Below are 22,253 nucleotides of genomic sequence, written 5' to 3' on the forward strand. Positions count from 1 at the left end.
AGGTGTTGCTTTAATTTCCATTTCCCCCTTAAAAAATGTATTAATGTCAATGCAGAAAGCCTAAACATCCGTGGGCAGTTTTGTGATGATTTCATAGGTGTATTTTCGTGTGTGTGTTTTAAAGCCAGGTCCTTTCAAAATTTGTTGGAAAAAAGATCTGTAGGGTATGAATATCTCTTTTCCTATAAACTCAGGCTCCATGGGATTATGGCAATTAAGATACTTCCTCCTGGGGCAAGAAATAGCCCACAGACTGGAAAAAGAGCTTGGTGAGGTTTAAAAACACTCAGGAATGTAGGAAAGATGAATTTCAGTTTCTGTCTTGTGAAAATACCTTCAAATGTGACCTGAGGGTCCAGGAGAGGTGGAAGGTTACCCCCCCCCTTTTTTTTGCTCATAAACCTCTGTGTTTTTATATTACTTCAAGGATTATCATCAGACCTCTTAGAATGGTGCATGAGGAGAGAGAGGAGGTGATGAGGCTGACATTTCTCGGAGCACTGACATTTTAAATAGAATCTTTCCTCTTAAAGATCGTGCTTGTTGGACACTGCTCCTCTCCTGCCTCAGATACGGAGCCAAAGATATCAAGAAGGGCATCTGTGCCTTTTGTCTCCCCAGCTGCCCTCTGCCATGACATATCATTCTTATTTTTGTCCCATGGCTCCCTGTGCAGAGGGCTAAGCATGGACAATGACACAAGGACACACAGGGTTTGAAGGGCTAGGGCAGAGGAAAGAAACATGACTTTGTTTAAACTTGACTTAGACATAAGTATATATTGCTCCCTCTGCCACAAGTCCCCACTGTTCTTTAGCACCCTGCACGGGTTGCGAACCAACTTCCCCCCAGATGCCACCAGCTCTAAAGACTTCAGAGATAATAAAGAGATGGAGGACAAGACCTTGAAGGAGCCAAAAGACAGCCATTAGCCAGTGTGGGTGGGTGGGGGGCTGTGGATCCGAAATGCATGCCTCTTGCTGTCAGCTCAGACCGAGCCCCTTCACAGCACCTGTGTCACTAACTTCAGAAAGAAAAGACAAAACAGACAACAACTAACAATGCGCAAAACCCGATGGGAAAACGAAAGCAACCACAATAAAGATCACAAGGAAGAGAACCCCAAACCAGCCACATAGCTAGGACTCCCTGTCACTTCTCGCCAGCTGAGTGAGAGAGCAGTGAGGTATCGCATTGGACAGACTGCAGAAACCCTGCCCCTAAAGAAACAGAAGTCAAGGGACAATCAGAAGGTGGACTCGAAGATGGTGAAAGGGTCTGACCTTTGCTAGGGGCCAGGGATGTGAGCGGGAGATGACTTGTGACTTGCTGTTGCTGATTGGTATTGAATTAAATACTTTGTGAAGTGGATGTTTCCTCCATTCTGTTTAAGACCCTGCCCTTTCAGTTCACTGCCAGGGCTGGAGTCGGCTGAAGTTCCTGGGGCTCGGGTCCTGACGTGGCCCCTCCAGGGCCCCTCACCCAGGAGAGGTCACAGGTGGGGAAGAGCCCTCCTCTTGGGAGGAGTCCCAGCCTGCCCTGTGCGAGGCCTCCTTCTGTGGCTCAGAATCCCTTGATGTAGCAGTAGGCCTCCAGTGTGGCAAAAAGTATGTAGAGGAGCCACAGGCTCACAAAGAGCCACGTCGTGGCGAGCTTGCAGCCACGAGGCCCACCCAGCTCCCCGCCCAGGTGGGGCCGCCGGCGGTACAGGAGCACGCTGATGCAGACGAACGCAAAGATGGTGAAGAGCGTGACGGAGAAGGCCAGTGTGCCGGCCGACACGTGGAACTCCTGTCCCTGCAGGGCCCAGTAGATGGCAGCCACGGACCAGGCCAGGCCGATGCCCAGGAAGACATTGACGGCATTGCTGCCCGTGACGTTGCCAATGGAGGCGTCTGCATACACGTCCTGGATGGCAGCAGCTTTGCTAGCAAATGTATCTGGAAAAGAACAGAGACAAACAGGAGCTGGTGAAGACTGAGCTGTGGAGGATCTGCCTTCGAATACATGCAAAAGGCAGCGGGGTCAGTGGGCTGGCCAAGAAAGGGCGTCAGGGGTTTGGGGGCTACCTCCTACCCCGCACTGTGCTTTTAACAAGCTGTGTGGCCTTGGACAAGTCACATCACTTCTCTGGACTTCCCACCTTCATCTGACAGTCTGAAAGATTTCTGAGGGCCTTGCTGATTCTGATATTTTACCGAGCTGGTGTATTGCCTACTTTTTCGGTAAGGGGAGTCTGCTCTCCCATGATCTCTCTCCAGGGAACTTTAAAAAGCTGCTTACAATAGATACCTGGTTGCAACTGTTATGTGGGACATTTATACACTTAACTTGGACAGTTATTGTGCAATACCTAGGGGCTCAGTGCTGTGCCAGGTGCTGGATTGATAGGGACAGAGGACATGAGGGGTGAGCACAGACTTGGGGAACACAGGACTCTGCCTTTGCAGGGTCTCGCAGGATGTTTGACTTTAGATAAAGGATTGTCAGGGGCCTCTAGCCCAACCTATTATTCAATAGGTAAGGAAAATAAAGGCTAGGGACTCTCCCCGAGGTTAGCTAAGAAGTTAGCAAGAGCCATTCCATACCATCACCGTGCATCCAGTGAGCTTCGACCAAGGCCCCTAAATCAGCTGAGTGGCCCACGGCATAGCTCTTTACCAGCCCCCAATGCAGCCAGCTGTTCTCTGGAGCACCACAGGGCTTGGAAGTGCCCCAAGCCATTTCCCTGTCCATCTTGTCTGAGCTCGCCTCCTTGTTGCCAGGTTTCACAGACAGATCTCCCAGAGAAAAACTCTTACCTTTCCTTGCCTATGACCTTGCTTTGCTTTTTTCCTTTTTGCCTCTGAGCCTCTGCAATTTCTTGCCACATCTGTTCCTTTTTCCCATATCTGATCTTTCCCTCTGATTGTTCAGGTCCCCCAAGGCCTGAGAACAGAGATCACTGGGCATTTCTTCCACAAAACCTTCCCTGGGCCATCTACCTAAGTTCCTACCACCAAGAGTCAGTAGCCAAACCTCTCACATCGCCCACGCACACAGATCATCCCACTGGTCTGTGCTGGGGTTTGGGGCAGAGTGTAATGTGGACTCAGATGCTCCCTGGAGGACACCAGCTCTTGGTCCAGATAGCAGTCCTGAGTGAGAAGCTAAGCTTCCTGCAGGAGGATGCTCTGCTTCTCCCCATGGCAACTGGAGGCCCGCTCAGGCACCCTGGAGACAACCGAACTAAGGAAGGAACCTGAGGGAATGCGGTCCTCTCATCTACTAGCTGCTACTTGTCCTCCCAGCCTAGCTAACATATGGCCTCCCTTGGAAGCCATCCCTGACTCGGCCGGGCTCAGGTGCCCTGTTTCATATGCACGCAGCATCTGTACTTTTTCCTCTTGGAACTTATGAGATGATTTTAATTACAGTAATTGAGAGTGGTCTCCTTCATTAGGTTATAAGCTCCACATGGAGAGGGAAGCCTATCTGTGTTACCTCCAGCAACAAGCACAAGAATGTAATGGGCGTGGTAAATGTTAGTCTAGTGCATGAAGAAGCATACTCCTGTTGCTGTTTGACTCTCGTGTTCATACGGGAAAAAAAATATGTAATTAATCACATGACAGGACAAGAACTCACTAAGCTTCCTTTGCCTGTCCTTCTGGAAAATACTTTGTATTCACAGGTGTCCTGAGCAGAGAAGGCCAAGAATGCGTGGGGCCATTTCTACTGGGGAATCTTCAAATGGGCTAATCTTTTAACCTTCCAGAGACTGCCAGAAGGAAACAGAAGGCGAGCAATATCTATATTCTCTGAATTACATAATTTGTGTTCCATTTGTATAATGTGGAGGTTAAGAAATTGGGCAACTTGGCCAGGTAATGTAACCTGTGTGGGCCTCAGTTTCCTTATCTGTCAAGTAGGATAATAAGTATCTCTATAAAAAGGATTTGGGTGAGCATGACAGGGATAAACTTGTAAATTGCTTAGCATGCCCAGTGCCTGGCACATCAGAAGGGCTCAATAAATGTTAACCATCATTAGTAATATCATCATTAATCCCTTTGCTTGACTTTTGTGCACCTTAAGGTCAGAGATTGTAAAACTCACATCTGAGGTAGTGAGGAAGCTAATAAAGTCAAATGCAGAACCCAAGCAACCCTCACTCTCACCTGGCACAGAGGTGCCAAATGCCACGAAAACAACAGCTGTGACTGAGTCTTTGAGGCCAATGGTGCAGCCGAAGTGGGAGGCCAGGTCGCCGATGATGGCTGTGAGCATGCCGATGATGAGAATGGAGACGACAAAGCAGGCCCACCCATGGCAGTACTCTGTGGGGGGCACGCAGGCAAACAGCACCTTCCAGAAGACTGTCAGGAAGTGCATGACGTAGTCAAAGCAGGATGGCAGCCTCTCTTCACCAGACTCATCCTCATCCTCATCTCCTGCTGCAGGCAAGATAAACAGGCCCCAGAAAGGGAGAGAGATCAGATCCTCCTCCATGAGAAAGTCAAGTCCAGTGCATATCATGAGCATCATCAGTTGGAATGCCAGGACGTGCATATCAAGGGGTGGGCAGGAACAGTTGGGAAGTGGGAAACCAGTTGGTTGTCCCATTGGTCAATCTAAATGCAGGACACTCAGGGACAGTGGGAGAGAGAGGGCAGGGAATAAGGAAGAAAAAAGAGGAAAAGACCAAGAGATAGGACAGGGAAACGTGAGAAGGACAAGGTCACAGGAGAAAGAAGAGGACGGAGCAGTTTGCATTTGGTTGCTTAGGCGAAGAAAAGCAAAAATCAGTTGCATGTCCTCTTTTCCCTGGATGCCAGTGGAGCTCCCACTCAGCTTTCCTGATACGATTGTTGCAATAACCTGTGGTTCTGGTCACTATCTAGTCCCAGAGAGACAGGTGTCCTTCCAGATCATGGGGATGTACCAGAGAGCGAGAGCCACTCTCTACATACCCCTGGGACAGAGCAGGGATGAGCCCCATTTGTCCATTTCTGGAAATGTGGGCAGAAATGCCCATGCAGCAGTCCAGGAGAGGAGGGTCTGCTGAGGCACCTGGCATCTTGTCAAGGGCAACCTGTGCTTTGACACATGTGGTGGAAGCTGGGCTTGGAAAGGGCAGGAATCACAATGCTTGGGTTCCATGGCAGTTTTGCCACAAAGAGAACCTGCAATTTGGGAATAACTCACCCCTTGTTTCTGAATCTCAGTTCCCTCATTTGAAAAAGGAGGGGGTTAGATTCTGTGGCCTATGTTCTATTTATTGTCTCTTTAAGGGCAAAGTAAGGTCATCAGAGGGGGAACTGGGAGCATCTGAAGCAGACGAAGTGAAAAGTGGGGCAGCGGTGGCATCAGCCCTCTCTTCCTGGCTGTACTTTTTCTCTGACCCTGGGGGATATAACTCTGTGGGTTGCTATGACAACAAAGCCTCAGGAAAGGAGACAAGGCAGGAATTCTCAGCAGTGAAAGGAGGCCTTGGTGATGCTGAGAGGTAGTGGTGGTGGAGAGACCCTTCCAGCACATTCCAACACAGCTGTAGCCTCTGGGTTACACCTGCTGTGCTTGGGTCACCAGTAAGGGAACCCATCAGGAAATGCTGAAAAAGAGGTTTGGAATTATCCAGGGTGGAGGTATGTCAGCTGGGAAGACTGGACCACAGGCTTTCCCAGAAACTGGTGGACTGTTGATGTGGCTGTTCTATCTCATGTGTTGCCCGCTTCTCCCCACATGGCCTGTGACCATCTGGAGCGCCTCCTACCTGCACTAACAGTGATGGCCTCCATGAACTGGTCCCTCCAGGAATGGGTGCCCACGACTAAGGCCAGGTTTGTCTTCTTGATCAGTTTGTCCACTGTACTCTGTCAGGGAGATAAAACTTGGAAACATGAGGTTAGAATGCTCAGAACGTTAGGGATTTGGTACTTTCATTCAAGGGAATGAAAGATGTCCTGAATTCCAGGGGATTCCATGCGGGTTTTGAAAGTTACGCAAGGACTCGCCTTAGGTATTATCTTCTGAGGCAAACTGTCAAATTTTCCTTTGCTTTGATTGTGACTGCTGACATTGGATATTTAGAGTAATGCAATAGAGAACAATGGTAATGATATTAATAAACCTTGCCCTGGAGTAGTGAATTTTAGTATCTTTGTTCAAAAAACATCGCAGTTGTGATGCTCTATCTAGGGGCTTCACAGTCCACTTAGTCCATATGCCATGTATGTTCCCTCACAATGGTCTTAGGATACAAATGGCCAACTCTATTCTCTCCATGTTACAAAAGGGCAGGCTATGACTAGGGTGGGACAGTTATTTGTTTTAGTTCCAACTTCACATAATCAGTGGTTAAACTGGATAAAAACTCCAGGTCTCCTACCTCCCACCCCATTACTTTATTACTCAATTAGACCTCACTTATGACCTGACCTTGAACTCATAGGACTCTTCAATGATGACCTCTAGTTTGGGATGTTCACCCAATATTGGCTTTCCCATTTCTGCTATCCTCTTGGCTTCCTCTTCCTCCACAGTCAGTTTCCTGTCTGTCACCTCTGCAACAAAACAAAATCAGACTCATCTTAGCACATTCTCCAGTCCTTAGAAGTCTGAAGCTCAAAGTATTGGGCATGGGCAGTGGACACAAAACAAACAGCTCTTGGGGATGGGCATTATGTGTATTTCCAATGCCTTTTTTTTCTATAAAGTGCTTTACGACCTTCAGATCATAAACAGGGTTCCTTGCAGACCTAGGAGAAGTATTGCTCTTTCCATTTTATACCTGGATGGGCAATCTGACCCAAAGACCATCTGAGAAATAGCATCAAGTGAAGTCCCCAAGTGAAGTCATTTGGTGAGATGTTGGAAAGATGGGAGCGAAAGTCAAATCTCTTAACCTTTAATTATTTTGAACTCTTAATTAAGTTGAACTTGACTGTTCAACTATTTAATCCAAAGAAAATGTCTACTGGTATATGTTAATATCTGTTTCTAACACTGTGGCTCTATCCCCTCTATAAAGGAGTAAAGGGGAACAGCTATATTTCATACAATGAGAAACTTGGAAGATTTCCCAAAAGAGCTCCGCGACTTTCTAATGAAAGAGCCCCAGGATTTCTATAGGAATGAGGCACATTTCTTCAGGAACACGGATTTTTGTTCAAAAACAAAGCAAAGCAAACTTTCTTCTGAAGCATTCCCTGTGTTGTTCAGCATCTCGACTCATTGACCATGTTGTTCCTTCTCATGTTGAAATGTTAGAAATTTTTTCCACTTCAGCTGGTGAGTCCATTTCAAGAGCGCTTCACCATGAGGACATGTTTTCTGGATTAGAGTGAAATAGAGATTGAATCTTTTTTATTCCCCTTTGATTAGAAAATTGCTCTTGGCAGTCTGTTTCTTTCAGAGCTCATTTAAACATCTTTCCATCCAAGTCCACATTCTTACATGCAATTAATTCTTTTATTTGGATCCTTAATTGCTTTTATTCCACACAGTGAATCTCCTAAGGGAATCCTTTAGTCCTTGAATAATCTAAGACAAAATGGGTTGGAGACCAAGAAGACTTTTTTTGCTATCTTGGGAATTGGTGAAGCATAGGAAGGAGTGAGACTCAAGTTCTTGAGGATGAAAGGAACTTATTGAAAATATTGTAAGCCAAACATATGCGTTACCAAGTAGAGAGCTTATTAAATATAAGGATTTCTTAAGTTGTCCTGAGTGAAGATAGTAAGAGGGTATGTAGAAGACTCCTTTCTGAGCTTCCTGTTTTACTCAGTGCTTCTGGCAGCAAAAAGAGGCAATTTGCAAATGTTTGGGAGCTGTCCATGGTGCTGTCTTCCCTCATGCTGGTGACCGCTTTTGTAAACAATTATTTCTCAAGGATATATGTCCTGTATATTTCTAAGCCAGTAGTCACCCTCTAGCAGCCTGAGTTAATTTAACCTATTGATTCTGAGTCTCTTGTTAGTTAATTCTGAAGGTAAATCTGGTATGTCGAGGGTTCTGACTCTGAAGTCAGTGATTGTAGAGGTCTGGGAAAAGGACTTTGAAAAAGATATATTACCTAAAGGCATGATGCTCTTTCCCCAGACTTGCAGGTTTTGGCACCAATTCACAATGCCTACCTTGGCAGTGACAGTATAAATCCATTCCTCTCTGCCCAGTTCCCCCATGTCATACTTTACATGTGCCACAAGAACTTTTATACCAGTATAATAAACTCTCCAGTGACACATGAATGTACCTGTTCTAACCTTGTATAGCTATCAATCTAGCACTATATCCATATGGCAGGATATTGATCTACTTACTGACCTGTCCACCCCTGTAGTGACAGTCAGTTTTTCGATCTAGCTTTCTGCAAAATTTCTTTGACAAATAGCCACCTCTCTACCTTTTGATCTCCCACAGACTCACAGAGGAACTCCATATATGGTTGTAAATTGATTGATTCACATGCCTCGAAATCAACTCTTATTTAGTGTCTTGGTTTGTAGTAATTTCTGCCTTTTTCTATTTTTGTAATGATGATGACTTTACATTCAAATTAAGTAAATTTCTTGAGAGAGTGATGTCTCAAACCTAAAAGACCACAGTGATTTTCATCACTTGTTTATGTCATGTTTCAGAATTTTAAGCAAAGAAAATATATGACAGATGATCTTGATATTCAGAGCAACTAAGCAAACTCTCAAATTTAGGAATAGAAGGTGAGAGGAGGGAAAGAAAGGGAAAGAGAATAGGAATAGGATGGAAGATTGAACAAACATTGGAAGAACAAAGAACTTGCCAGGACAGACAAGAATAGCTTGCCATGAATGCTCTGCAGACATCCTCAGGAAAAAGTGGGGCAATGCAGCCAAGGCTTCCACTCCCAGATCCCTGAGCTTGATGGTGCAGCTCAGAATGAACATTTACTCTCCATCTTTCACCACCAGGAATTGTTAATTACATTTACCTGTCCACCCAGGAAAATTTGAACAAGGACTTGAAATTTCTAGTGAGTTCAAATTCTAATCAAAGTTCCCTAAATTTAAAATTTAAAGATAAAAACATAGGATATGAACCTTCATTTCCTATTTTAACTTCTACTGGTATTTGTGCAAATATGTTAGATGTATAAGGAAAGTACAGTACAAATCACTATCTTTGTTGCATGTATGTGAGTGGTTGGTGGGGAAGGCTAGAGGCAGGAGTTGCAACAAAGAAGCCCAGAGAACTTCTCTGGGAAATAATATCCCAGAGAAATAATATCCAGTGCTCTGACACAATACCCTGGGAGAATGGTGGCATACAGGGGGCTGGGGGTAGTCTTTATCCTGTTGGTAAAAGAAGGAAGCCAGAGGCCAAGGAAGCATAAGGCTTTTTTTTCCCCCAGAAAGGAAATATAGAGGAGTTTACCCATATCTTTTATTTAAGGTTCCAAGGAGACAATTGTTCTTGCTATATATGCATTTATTCCTTCTTAAGCCCAAGGTATAACCTGTAGGTGACTCTAACTACCAATGCATTCTATAAGATGTTTTGCCTCTTAAATGAGCTTACTTAAAAAAAATCATGTTCAAAGAACTAATGAAACATAAAATTTTCTTTTGAAATATACTGACATGTCTTATATAGCTCACTCTGCCCGTACTAAGAGTTGTAGCATTACTGGGAATGCTTTTCTCACTCTCTGCTCATAAGTGGGATGGTATCAATATTTATGATCAGATTCATGGGTGTAAGCATACTATTAAGATAGGCATTTGTCCTAAGACAAGATCAAGATTCTGCATGAGAATCTTTACAAAATAAATTCTCTATGATTTCTATTTCTAGCCAGATAATTGCCACTACTCTCATAGTATTGTAATTCTTCTTGTTATTCATGGCACATCTGACTTCAAGGATCAATGACAAAGGATCCAAAGTTCTAGCAATTTAGGTCTCAGCTGTGATGAGATGGAAGATCTCCAGGATCAGTAAAATTCCAGATTCTTAAAAAATTGCATTTCATGTTCTCAGAGCAGCTGATTATTTTTCCCTGGAGATCAAGTCTTTTCTTTGAAATCCCATCATGATTTTATTAGGAGATTCAGCTAACTCTCATCTTCTCTTACCCCTCAACATGAGAGGACTGATGAATTAAGATTCAGGAGAAGCCTATGATCCACCATCTCTTTGGTAAGAGTCATTTCTCTTCCTGGTTCCAGAGAGAACAGCTTTGCCTTTACTCACACCTATTGATAGAAATGATGCTCAAGGAATTGTCTACTTCCCTAAGGTTACTTTAAATGGGAAAATCAACCTCTCAGTCCTGGGAAGAACTCAGATTAACTCAAGTCCATGATTCCAATTAAGTAAGTCAAAGGACATTGGTCTTAAGCTAACTGATAGCACTGGCAAAGTAGAAAAGAGGGGCAAGACACCTCTTACCTGGAGACAACAGGAGCGCTGTTTGCAAATGGGTACCAGACAAGGGGAAGAAAGAAAAGGAAAGAGCATTAAGGTCCCATCTTGAAAGTATCCTCAGGATTTGGGGGTACTGGCAGCCTCAGGAAAGCAGTGAGCTTAGTAGGTGAGAGCTCTGCAGTCACATGCAAAAGGCAGCACTTGAAGCAGGCACAGCAGCATCAGCAGCAAGAGGTATGAGCCACTGGAGAGGCGATCAAGTTCCAGAGCCCTGTAGCTATTTTTCCCTATAACTTCCCTGCAATTCTGAGAGCTAGGGACACAGAAACTTAGGGAACCAAGTGGATGAAGCAGAGATAGAGTTGGTCAGCTGTGATTTTCTAGGGGATCAAGTTATCACATCTGTTCAGTAAAGGAGTGAGAATCCAGTTACCATACAAATTGGAAGAGTTGTAACCATGTAAGAGTATCTGGCTTCTCAGTAGAAAACATGAATGGTGCTTGGATAGGTGCTCAGGTGGAGGGGGTAATGGCATACAAGAGTGTGACGGTACCCAGTTATGTCTTCCATCCCTAACCTCATAATCAGATCCTACTCAGCTTCCCAGTGCTCATAACATTTCCATGGCCACAAATAGCTTTCGAGCTACCATGCTGGCCAGACTTTGAGTTCCCCTGAAAGAATGAATGAGTGAAAAGTTCAGTCCTGCAGGATGTCTTTCTTGGATGGTTTATCTTTTTATAGATATAACTTGGAGATCAGTGTCATGAACTCCTACCCTTCTACCATTTTCCATCACCTGTGCCTAGCAAAATCATTGCAATAGTAGGTGTTCAACAAAGGTCTGTTTTTTGCTGCCTACTTTGGCGATAATATTTTTCATAGCTCCTTTAGTGCTGCATCTCTGGATGGTGGTCTCTTTGTTCCAGAGCAGACTGACTGACTTGGAGTCCAGATAATCTGGGCCAGAGAGGTTCTCACACCAAAAGCTGTACGTAGATGGGAGATGCCAAATACAAGGCCCTACATGGAATGGGGCTCTGATGTATCCAACATAGCTTGTCCCTAGTTCCTGAATCTGTACTTATGCTAAGCTCTCTTAGATTTCAAGGCCTCCCCCGAGAAAAATCCTGTGACACACCACATTCTTATCTCAGTGGTATCTTTGTACAGCCTCTCACTCCTTGGCTTTTGTGGAAACATCCTGCCACATGCTCTTCATGCAGCTGGTGAATTATGGAGGTGCTTAGGAAAGAGATGGGGTCAGGGGAGATTATGAATGTGTTTCTTCTAAAAATCTCTAAGAAAGCAACTCAGGCATGTAATCCATAGTCCATATTCACAGTCACTGAAGACATGTGGATCCAGAATCCTAATGGTCTATAAGAAGAGCAAACAGCAGTTGACTGCTTCTGTTATCTCCTGTATGGAATTCCATGGCATAAGGGATCAACGAATCTCCTTATTACACTGAGATAGATGATGGATGGATGGGTGGATGGATAGATAGACAGATAGATAAATAGATAGAGCAAAAGAGTGTTCATTCTGCTCCTTCCATGGATCTACACAGAAGCATCCCTCTTGGCCTACAAGTTCCAGTGCAAACCAGAGATTTGAACACATCAGTATACCCAGGTATGCCAACTTTGAGTTTGGGCAACACTTCCAAAAAGGCCCCTGTTGCCCTGGTTTTCATGCAGACATCCCTGCCAACACCAGTATCATCCCCAGCCTGGCTGTTGGGCATTTCATCCTTCTTTGGTCATTGTCTACATAAACCTGAGACTTTCACCTGGCTGCTATAGTTGGCCAGTCAGTGGATCCAGGTCAGCCAACTTTGAATAACATGATACCTTGAGGATGATTTTTTCCTGCTGCTTCTGCTGAGAGAAGTTGGAGCTGAATTTCCCTGTACGGATCCCCAGGGCCAGCTGAGAGTCATTTATGCCTGTTCCAACACCCAGAGACAAATAGGAACCAGTACAGCTCCAAGGGTAGTCAGAAGTACCTGGATTAGTTTGTCAGGGTGAGACCATGAGAAAAGGCAAAGGCAGGCCCCACTCCTGGGGGAGGGAGCTTTCCTTCCCCACCTGAGAACTCCAGTGTACAGGCCCAGGCTGAGGCCCAACAGCCTTGACTGTGCTGCTCAGTGTTGCTCTCAAAAGTCTGCTCTGGATTCCAGCTCTTGCTCCACTCCAGGGCAACATGGTTTCCACTCATCCTTCCATTCCCAGGCCCCAGCTTCTCAGAGTATTTATCTTACCGCAGAAGTCTGGTTTGTTTGCCAAGAAGCAAATATCCTACTTCAAATCCTGTCTTTACTTATTGTTTTTTTGCAATGCAATTGTCATTTTGACCATGCAGAGCCGATGCTGTTCGGAATGCCTGAGACTCTCCTATGCAGCAGTGATAATGAAAAGCAATTTCCACTGTGCTGTGTCTCACTCTGAGAACAGCAGGCAATTCTTGAGATCTGGATGTGTTTTCATTTGATTCTGAGTCTAGACAATCAAGTTTTATGACCTTTCACCTTATGGCCTCAAGCTAAAATTTGGGAAGAACTGAAGAAATGAAAAATTAACACTATAGACAATAGACCAGAAGGACAGGAAAATGGAAAACTTCCTATTGGTACCTTCCATCTTGGTTTCTTGGTCCCTGGGACCATCTGAGGGCAATTCACACCTATAGCTTGATGAAATACTGAACTTCTCACCTATAGACTTGGCTCTACCAGGCTTGGTTGATTTCTCTTTGGACAAAGAATCTAGTGCAAAAAAGCAGTCCACATGGGCAGTAGCCACAGGCTTTCATGTTGGCCTAGTTTCTTGAAGAGCACAAAGTTTACGTTAGGTCTCTGCCCTTCTATTAATGGGGCTTGTCAGGAGGCCAGAAAAGAGAGCCTCTTTACAGGTAGAATAATTCATGGGTGGACAGCCAGCCATTCTTCTTACCTGGAGCCACTGCTTCCTTTCCCTGTATGATCCTTCCAGTTGCTTTCATTTGCACCTATGGAGCTGGGACTTGGAAAGTCATGAAGCTGGATGACAATGGCCTCTGCTGTCTGTGACACTAGAATCATGAATATATGGAGTAATTGCACAAAGGGAAGTGGGGATGAAACAGGGTAAGTTTTGAAACAACTTCAGAGAATATTCTCAGTAGCAGAAACTAGAGGATTGTCTGGAGTAAAATCTGGGAAGTAATGGAACCAGAACTTTTCTCTTTCTTCTAGGCTGTCAGGAAGGCTCATCTTACAGGGTGGCCAAGAATTGGATGAGACGTGGAAGACTGGAGAAGGCTTCGTCCCATAGATGTGCCCAAACTGGTGTGGGCACAGAACGGCTCAGTCGTGCAGAGAGTCCCCAGGAGATAATAAGAACTGATGAATCATGAGTCTGAGAAGACCTGTCAACGCGCCTTTGGGAGTGTAGTTGCCGAATCTCTGCCATTGCTTTGTCCTTGAGTGAGAGACTCAGAAAGCTCTTGGTCACGTGAATATGAAGTAGTGGCAGAATTATCGACCCTTTAGTCAACAGTTCCATCTTCCATGAGCTCCCAAGAGAATCCCTCTCCTGAAGGGGAGTGTGAATATCCTTTTTTTCCCCAAGAGCGCTCCTACTCCTACTTGTATTCCTGCAATGCTCTCAAAGAAGTGGCTTCCAATCATTTTCTTCCAGGAAAGACCTCTCTCCTTACATTTACCCTGGCCACGACATGATCAGTCCGCTAGGCGTGGAGCCTGTAGGTATTCCGATGCATGTCCTGAAGAAAGGCCATCTCTCCGGTGTGAAAGGAGGGTTATCTTGGGATCTGGGTGAAACACTCATTTGCAGATACCAAGCCAAGGCATCGTCCATGAGTCATCCAACACCTGTTTCTCAGGGATCAACACCAACAACACCATTCTGAGTCCTGCTCTTGTTGGAAATCCCACCAGTGGGTACTCTGGTCCTGCCCAGAGCCAGGTCTGTTCCAGGACCTCTGTCTAGGGAGATCTTCGTTCCTGGAATTTCCTTCCTTTTGAAGACTTAATTTTCTGCATGAGGGGGCTGCACTATCCCACATTAGCCTCCATATAATCCCCTACCTGGGGCTAGGAACAGCGGTAAAATGGGCTGGGATGGCGTGGGGAGGACAAGGAGGAAGATTAGCTCGGATTCCAGATTATACACTCTCTTAGAAACCAGCTTTCTTTTAGAAACTGTGCCTCTGACAATTGATACACTGTTCCATACCTCGGTGCACCCAATTGTGAAACAGCCAAACAGAACACTTACCTCCAGGAAGGGCAGAGGGGCCTATGGGTCACTCTGTAAGTAAATAACCTGCCAAGCACTCCACAAAGGCTGCAGGTTATGGAATGCAGCAGGAAAATGTCAAAGCAACATTGCAACATGGGTCCCAGCACCCCCTACCCCCACCCCCATTCAATCCAGGCTAGAGAGCGAGGGGTGGGTGGGGGGAAGGCAGGGGAGGGGTCCAGGCATGCATCGCATCACATTCCTTTTTTTTTTCTTCTCCTCCCCACCCACCAGAGTTTCCACATTTACAGGTCGGGGAGTATGTCTGCGGGCTGTGGGGGGACAGTGCCGGGAGAGGTAATCGGGTAAGTGGACCCCAAGGCAGAAGTATCTCATTAGGGTAACGAGGAGTGGGGGTTGCACGGCTTCCCTGAAGGTAAGAAAGGAGGACTTGGAAATAAGCTAAGGCTACTAAGGCAGAGATGATACCGAAACAGGGTGAGAGCGAGAATACAGGAGGGAAAAAGAATAAAAAAAGTCCATTGGTCAAAAGGAAGAAGGAGGAAAAAAAGGGTAGAAACGGGGAAGAAATAATATAGCTGGTTTTGTTACTGCTTTTCAGTTTAATTTTTTTCTTTCTTTTTGTTTTTGCTTTTTTTTTTTTTTTTTTAAGAATCTCACACCTGATATTCCACGTTCCATCCATTTCGGCTCACCAAGGGCAATGAAGAAATTCTCTTGCCTTTCGTATTCCTCCTCATCTACTATTTTAACCCTTACGGTTTTCCTGTAGGGACAACAAGAGAGAGAATGTGTCGACGGGGTGGGAAGGTTGGTCGGTCGCTTGGAGCACAGCGTTTAGAGTCACTCCCCGTCACTCGGCACATGCAGCCTGGGCCCGCCACGCGGCTTTTGACGGGGCTGGGGCGGCCTGGCTTGTTCTTACATAAAAAATGGTCTAAGCTTTTCTTGTCTCCTTGGTCATGGTTGTCCTTAGGGGGAGAGGGAAGGGGATCGGGAGGCGAGGACAAGTGGGCAAAGGAGGGAGACGGGGGGAGTGGAGGCACAGAGGGCTGGGGAGGGGGAAGAGTCGGTTAGAACCTGCTGGTGGTTAGTGAACGAGGTGGCAGCACATTCCACTGGGTGTCACGTGGTAACTGGCATTTCTTTGGGGGCAGCAGGCAGCAGCCCAGGGCCCTTCACAACAGAAAATAGGTCAACAGCCTCTAGCTAGGGGCTTGGTTCCCTCCTTAGCATCCATCCATACCCACATCTGTGTGAGCCTCCTAATACTTTTGAAAGCATTTTTTGAGGAAGGGAAACGAGAGAGAGAGAGAGAGAGAGAGAGAGAGAGAGAGAGAGAGAGAGAGAGAGAGAGAGAGAGAGAGAATGCTATTATCTTTCTCATTCTTTATCTCCTGGGGCTTTGTTTCTGACAACTAAAATACATATGTATTAACCAGAGTCTGCGATAGGACGGCTAATACTTACAGCTGGTAAACTCCTAGGGCAGGGTGAAGAAAAGGATGTAAATCACTCAATTCTAACTCAGCTTTGGGCTGCTGTCACTCAGCTGTGGTGGCCCAAGGTTTGCTTCTTTAAATGCTGATTATCAGGGGTTCAGGGACAGGAGGTTTCTGTTCACTTCTGGGCACCTCAGGAAAGCATCACGTCTTTGAAAAGCAAGTCATTCAGGGAAGCAACGTTTCCTTGAAAGTCACTCCCTACCAAAGACCGGCACGAGGCTGGCCCGGCCAGTGCGGAAGTTGCCATGTGGGCCTGAATCCCCTTCCGCAGCTCCTCCCGGTCCTTCATGGAACCACAGTGGGCTTGGTGGGTTCTAGTAGACAACCCTGATTGTTATTTCCTGGGGTTTTAATTTTTAGCCTGGGACATAAATGCTCTCTAAAGGGCAAACAGTAGCTGCAAGTGTTTCCTCAAAGCCCCTGATGGACCTGCCCCTGTGAGGACAGGCTCGGCCTTGCCGTTGATAAAGTAGAAGATCCACCTGAGTGGGTCATGGGGCACAGGACTGCAGGTGTGTGTGTGGTGTGTGCTGTGTGTTTGGTGTGTGTTCTACGCTGTGTGTAGTGTGTGTGTGGTGTGTTTTGTGTGTGTGTTACAAGTACATTTTTGCTCACCTTTTGGGTACTTTCTGAGACTCTTTTCATACCTTGTTCAGTGGGAAAAAAGACGAAGTTCACTGACTGTTAAGCTTTTACTTCCTAGGTCCTAGATGTGGTACCCTAAGGCTATCTATGAGATGTGGACCTGGCCTGTTTTTCCACCTCAAGGAAACCTGCTGTGGGAAAGGAATGAGATTTTTTTTTTGTGGCCAAGTGCATGACTGGGAGGGGGTGGCGGACAATTCTGTCAAGGAGGGAACACTGCCCCCAGCACTGGCAGCTCCCTTCTGAGGAGCAGGTCTGTCCAAGAAAGGATTTTCTGGCTTGCCTGTTGGAGGCCTGGGGTGTATGGGATCATTTAAGGCAAAGGCTCCATCTACTCTGAGAAATTCTGTGACCTTCTGGAGAATCTCCTGCACAAGTCAGAATCCACTTCCCACTACTCTATCTGCCTCCACCCCTAGACTGTCTTCCCAGGGAAACCAGAGAATGGCAGGGAGGTCTTTCCCCGCACCTGAAACCCAGACCTATACCTTGAGCTCAATCAACATTGGAGAGAGAAAAGCCCTTGAGAACAGGGATATGACAGAGAAGATGGCTCCTGAGGCCTGCTTTGAGAAATGGAAAGAACCACAAATAGAACCCAAATCCAAATACCTGAGTCTTCAACATCCAGAAACTATCAACTCCCTCCTTCCGGGGGCTGCTGCTTGGCCTCGTGCTTTCCTGTGGACTAAGCCATTCAAGAGAGGCAGAGAGCCCTGTATACTCGGGGTTCCTTCGCTCTCCCCGCTCTCTGTCTACCTGCGTCTGTCTGTCTGCCTCTGTCTCTCTCTTCTGTCCCTCTCTCTCTCTCTCTCTCTCTCTCTGATTTCCCCCATGTCCATTTTCTTATCCCACAAAGACCACTGGCTCCTGAACATCCCTCGCGAGGATACCATGTGACAGGCTGGCAGGTGTTAGGACAGCAGGGAGCAGAGAGGAGCAAAGGAGGAGAGAGGGAGAGGTGAAAGAGAAGAAGAGAGGAAACAAGTGAAAGTGAACCAAACAGGTAGAAGAAAAGGGGAGGAGGAGACAAAAGGACTGGAGAAGGAAGCAAAAGAGAGAAGAATGTTAATGTTAGTGAGGAGGCCCAGGTACTACACCTTTCTGAAAACTCATTTCCACCAAGCGGGGGCCCATCATCTCAATGAAGTAATTCTTGTTTTTCTCATACGCCTCATCATCAATTACCTTGATGTGAATAGTTTTGCTGTGAATGGAAAAATAAGTATCATAAGTGAGGTGCAGAGTGGAGGGCCAAGCAGCCAGGAGAAGAAACGGGAAGCAGAGGAGACAGTGAGAAGATCACAAAGGTCAAAGCTCACCCCAATATCACAGGGAGAGGGGCTGCCGGCCCCCTGCCCCACACTGGGCTCATCAGTGGCTTCACGACAAGCTCAGACTTGAAAACCGGAAGGGAGCCCTTCTTTACCGTGAGAACCCAAGGTTCCAGGTTCTAATCTTGCACATGCCATGCGACCTTGGACAAGCCATTGAAGTGTTGCACCAACAAGGTGAATGATGCTTCCACCATCCCGGGGCAATGAAATAATATACAATTAACCCCTCAGGCACTGGGTCCTCCCACAGCGCTTGCTTCCTCATCTCTCTTGCCTTTGGGGCAAGGGAGGCTTTGACTTTTGAAATCAGTTAATGTTGATCTGAAAGGTTAATTTCATAGAAAGGGCAGAGAGGAGGAGAGGGACACGTTGGTTGGCCTGTGGGAGTCTTGCCTGGAAACAGTAGAGTCTCCCTTTCTCTGTGGCAGTGGCCCTCAAGGGAGACCAGGAAGGCTGGAGGCTCAAGTCACACACTCTGGTATTAACACAGGCCTCGGCAACTACTGAGGCTTAAACTCCAAATGCGCATGCGCAGCCTCAGGGGTCCAGAATGGATCACATTCACTCTAGGGCACTATGAATCGTTATCAGCTATAAATCCCATAAAGATCTTGTGACTCACACTATTGGCTTTTGTGTTAGCAAGAGTTATTTGCTAACTTAAACATTGAAAAATATACACCAGTTTCAGCAATTCAGTATTTCATTTCTTCCTTTTTTAAAAAACATTACTAGGAACTTTAAAAATGGAGGTAGACCTGGGCCGCCCCAAACTCTGCTTAATGAGGGGTACATTTCAGGACCAGACCCTAGTCCAGATGTTAGGCCCTTTTCTGGATGGAGTGGGACACTGCTAGGTGGCGTGGGCACGCATTTGTGTCTTCCAGCAGGGGCAAGAAGGGGGCCAGGCAGAATGCAATTCAGCTGCCGTGGACTCTGCAGCCCTGAGACCTGCATCTGTTGAGGAGACTGAGGTCATTAGCTTCTCCCTGTATTATTTTTTCCATCAAGTGGGAACATCCTTACATTCTGCTTTCCGACACCCTCTCTGTTCTCCTGAGCTGTCTCAAGTCACTGTCAGAGTCGTGGATGTCTGGGGAGTTTCTGTTGTCCACCCGATCCTGTAGGCCACCCGATCCTGAATGCAGCGAAGGCAGTAGCCTGCCCCCACCCCCAACCCACTGCTTCAAAAACAAGACTAGGCCAAACAGCAGGGGCAGCTCTCCTGCCCACCTGTGACTATGTAGGTGCCTCTTTTTTTCTTTCTCCTTTTCCTAATAAACCTGTCCTTTTAAAATGTAAAAACAGGGCTTCCATGGTGGTGCAAGGGCTTGAGTCTCAGCACTATGAAGCTAACCGCAGCCACTGCAGCATGAGTTTGATCCCCGGCCAGGGAGCTTGATCCACATGGTGCAGCACACCTCTCCTGCCTTGCCCGCTGTTACCCTCAGCAGTGTATTTCAGCAGATTTGCCTGTTCTGCTCCCCACTCTGTTTCTGATGACTCCTCTCACCCCCACACCTCTGGCCTGCACCCCAGTTCTTGTATGCATAAATAAATCTTTTAAAAAATAAATATAAAAACAACAACAAAACACCAAGACTCTAAACCCTCACCATTTGCCACAGTCTGTCACAGAAAAACCTGGCTGGCCACCACAGAATGCATGCGTGTTCAATGTTGGCCTTCCCTCCTCCAGAACAGCAGCATGGGCACCTGAGACCGACGGCCTGGTTTCAAATCCTGCCTCCACTTCTCTCCAGCTGGGTGACCTCAAGCAACTGGCTAAATAAAGCTCTCCAAGTCTCATCTGTAAAGTAGAATATTAATATCCACTTCACACTATTCTTCAATAAGATAATGCATGCGAAGCACTTGGCGGGGTGTGCAAAAGTGTCTAATAAATAGCAACCATTGTCTATTGGTAGTTTGAGAGTAATATTTAAGGGAATCTCAGCTCCAGTCATTAAGTCAGAAACTAAGGGGAAGCCAATAAATAGAACTAGTAACCCAAGAGGTGGTACAGTCTGGAAATAGAAGTCAGGTCAAGAAAGGATTAGCTAAAACAGGATGACAGATCCCACATGGGTTATTGGAGGGGCTTCAGTGCTCAGGGTGGTAGCATGGAGAGCACTCTCATGTCCCCCAAGGTCTGGCCTCATGCCCTGTCAGCAACAAGCTCTGGGCAGACAGACTACATGGCATATAATAGCCTGACTTATGCTTACTTTGATTTTTAATAAACAGAACGAGCAGAGTCACTGACAGTTTAGGATGGGAAAATGAGGACAGAGAAATGAGGACAGATGCTAACTTGTGGACAGGAATTTAGGGTAGCTGTCTGGACCACTCGCGGGAGGGTACAGCAGTACAGGCGGCAGTGACGAGTCCGCCCCTGAGCTTGCTCGGGGGAAGGCATCACATCTGTTTGGACCACAGGTGTTACGCTGCCTGGAGGCTTGAGAATTCCCTTCTATCTCTTGAAAACTGACAAAGTTCTGAGTTGTGCTCAAGCCACAAAGGCCTCACCGAGGACTATAGGATCTTTTATGGCCTCGTTTGTAGCATTCTCCCCTTACTTGTGAGTCCCGAATAGACTGGTTCCCCTGTTCCTCAAATTGAGTCCTTTCGCGATTAGGACATTGTCCTTGCTCTTCTGTGTCCCGCTCTGTGCTCACCCTCATCCTGTGGGCCTCCACATAAACATTACCTCCTCAGAGAGGCTTCCAAGGCCACATTTCTGCCCCACCCCCCCTCACCTCTCTACCACAGCCCATTCATCCTCCCAAATCTGCCACCATGTTGCACATGCTCGCCCCCTGCAGTGCACCCATCAACCAGCTGGTTAATTTATTGACTCACTTGATGGTCTGTCCATACTGCAGTGTAAGCTGCATGAGGACAGGGTGAGGGTCTCTGGCTTGCCCTGTAGTCCTGCCTGGCACAGAGAAGGCCCTCCATCATGACCTGCTGAGGGACTGATGGTCACTCGTGAAACAAACTATACTGCCTTTTCACAGTAAAAACACAACTCATTAGGGGAAAAATACTTTGAAAGCTATGTTGACGGGAAGTTTTTGTTCTGAACAAAGAACCCAGAAGCCCAATGTCATTGAACTATACCTCTACCTTATTACTCTTTTCTATTTGTCCAGTCTGCAGAACATGCCAATGGTTAAGTTGGAACCTAACCCGTGGTTTAGGCTAGGGTTTGTGAACCCTATGTCTGTCCTGTTCCCAGTTATTCCTCTGGCTCAGTGGGGTCATGGGGTCAGCTTATCCTGAGTGTTGCTCCTAGAGCCAGTAATGCTTTCAGAGTCTCTCAGCCCACACCTTCTTCTCCTCTGAGCCTTCTGCAGAGGAAGGTACTAAATCATGCCACACTTGCACCTAAGGCCTGAGCAGGAAAATATGCTCCCAGGTGATCTCCCCCCAGTGACTGGAGGGATTAGGAAGCACATCTCTGGGCTGCCTCTTTGGTGCTTTAGAACATTCCTTTGCCCCAAGGACATCCAATTCCAAATGAGGCCTCTGGCCTCTGCATAAAGAATGGTGCTCTTTAACACCTGAGTTCCTTTAAGGTGTAAGGGGTAGGAAGTAGCATTTATTTGTTGAGTGGATGAATACTGAACTGGAGGAGGGCGCTGCGAAGGTCAAGGTCAGACGGGCTCTAAGATGAGAAGTACATTTATAAGGATAAACTAAGAACCGTCTAATTTCAACCTCACCTCAACCACTTTCCACTTTAAGATGACAGAGTTCATGCTCAGAGGTTAGGCAACTTGTCCAGAGCTGCACAGCTAGTTAGCAGCAGAGCTGGGATTTCAGCATATCCTCTATTACTCCTAGAGTTACTTTGTATAAGCAGGTGGGTAACGCGGTGCCAGTCCCACGCCGTGCATGGCCACAGTGAGGGACCACAGAATCCTCCCATTGAAATTCAGGCTGCACAGGCAAGTCACAGCGGATCTGCTTCTGCACCGCATCGTGAGTAGGTGGCTTCCGCACCCTTTGGCCCTCTCTTGCTAGAAATAATGTCTAAATAATCACCGGCTGGGTGACCTCTTCTTTTCCAATTCCTACTAAATGGCTCTTCATCATATCGAGAAGG

At 46.5% G+C, this 22,253-nt stretch overlaps 1 protein-coding gene across 6 annotated transcripts in view; it reads right to left on the bottom strand.

Moving 5' to 3' along the window:
* Positions 1-1,563: 1,563 nt before the first annotated feature.
* SLC8A3 (solute carrier family 8 member A3) overlaps positions 1,564-22,253 on the bottom strand; it is a gene marked incomplete at both ends in the record, with an annotated part of 102,142 nt that continues 81,452 nt past the window's right edge. Inside the window, 6 exons of one of the 6 annotated variants that reach the window (XM_084241039.1) lie at positions 1,564-1,940; positions 4,161-4,436; positions 5,756-5,855; positions 6,421-6,536; positions 10,411-10,428; positions 15,318-15,421. In XM_084241039.1, coding sequence (XP_084097165.1) covers positions 1,564-1,940; positions 4,161-4,436; positions 5,756-5,855; positions 6,421-6,536; positions 10,411-10,428; positions 15,318-15,421 — 991 coding nt within the window. Of the gene's footprint in view, positions 1,941-4,160; positions 4,437-5,755; positions 5,856-6,420; positions 6,546-10,410; positions 10,429-15,317; positions 15,422-17,905; positions 18,013-22,253 lie in introns of all 6 variants that reach the window. The other 5 variants (XM_084241037.1, XM_084241038.1, XM_084241036.1 and 2 more) reach the window with 5 other exon arrangements.

Source organism: Talpa europaea (genome assembly GCF_964194135.1).
Source record: "Talpa europaea genome assembly, chromosome: 8".
Classification (NCBI taxonomy): Eukaryota; Metazoa; Chordata; class Mammalia; order Eulipotyphla; family Talpidae; genus Talpa; species Talpa europaea.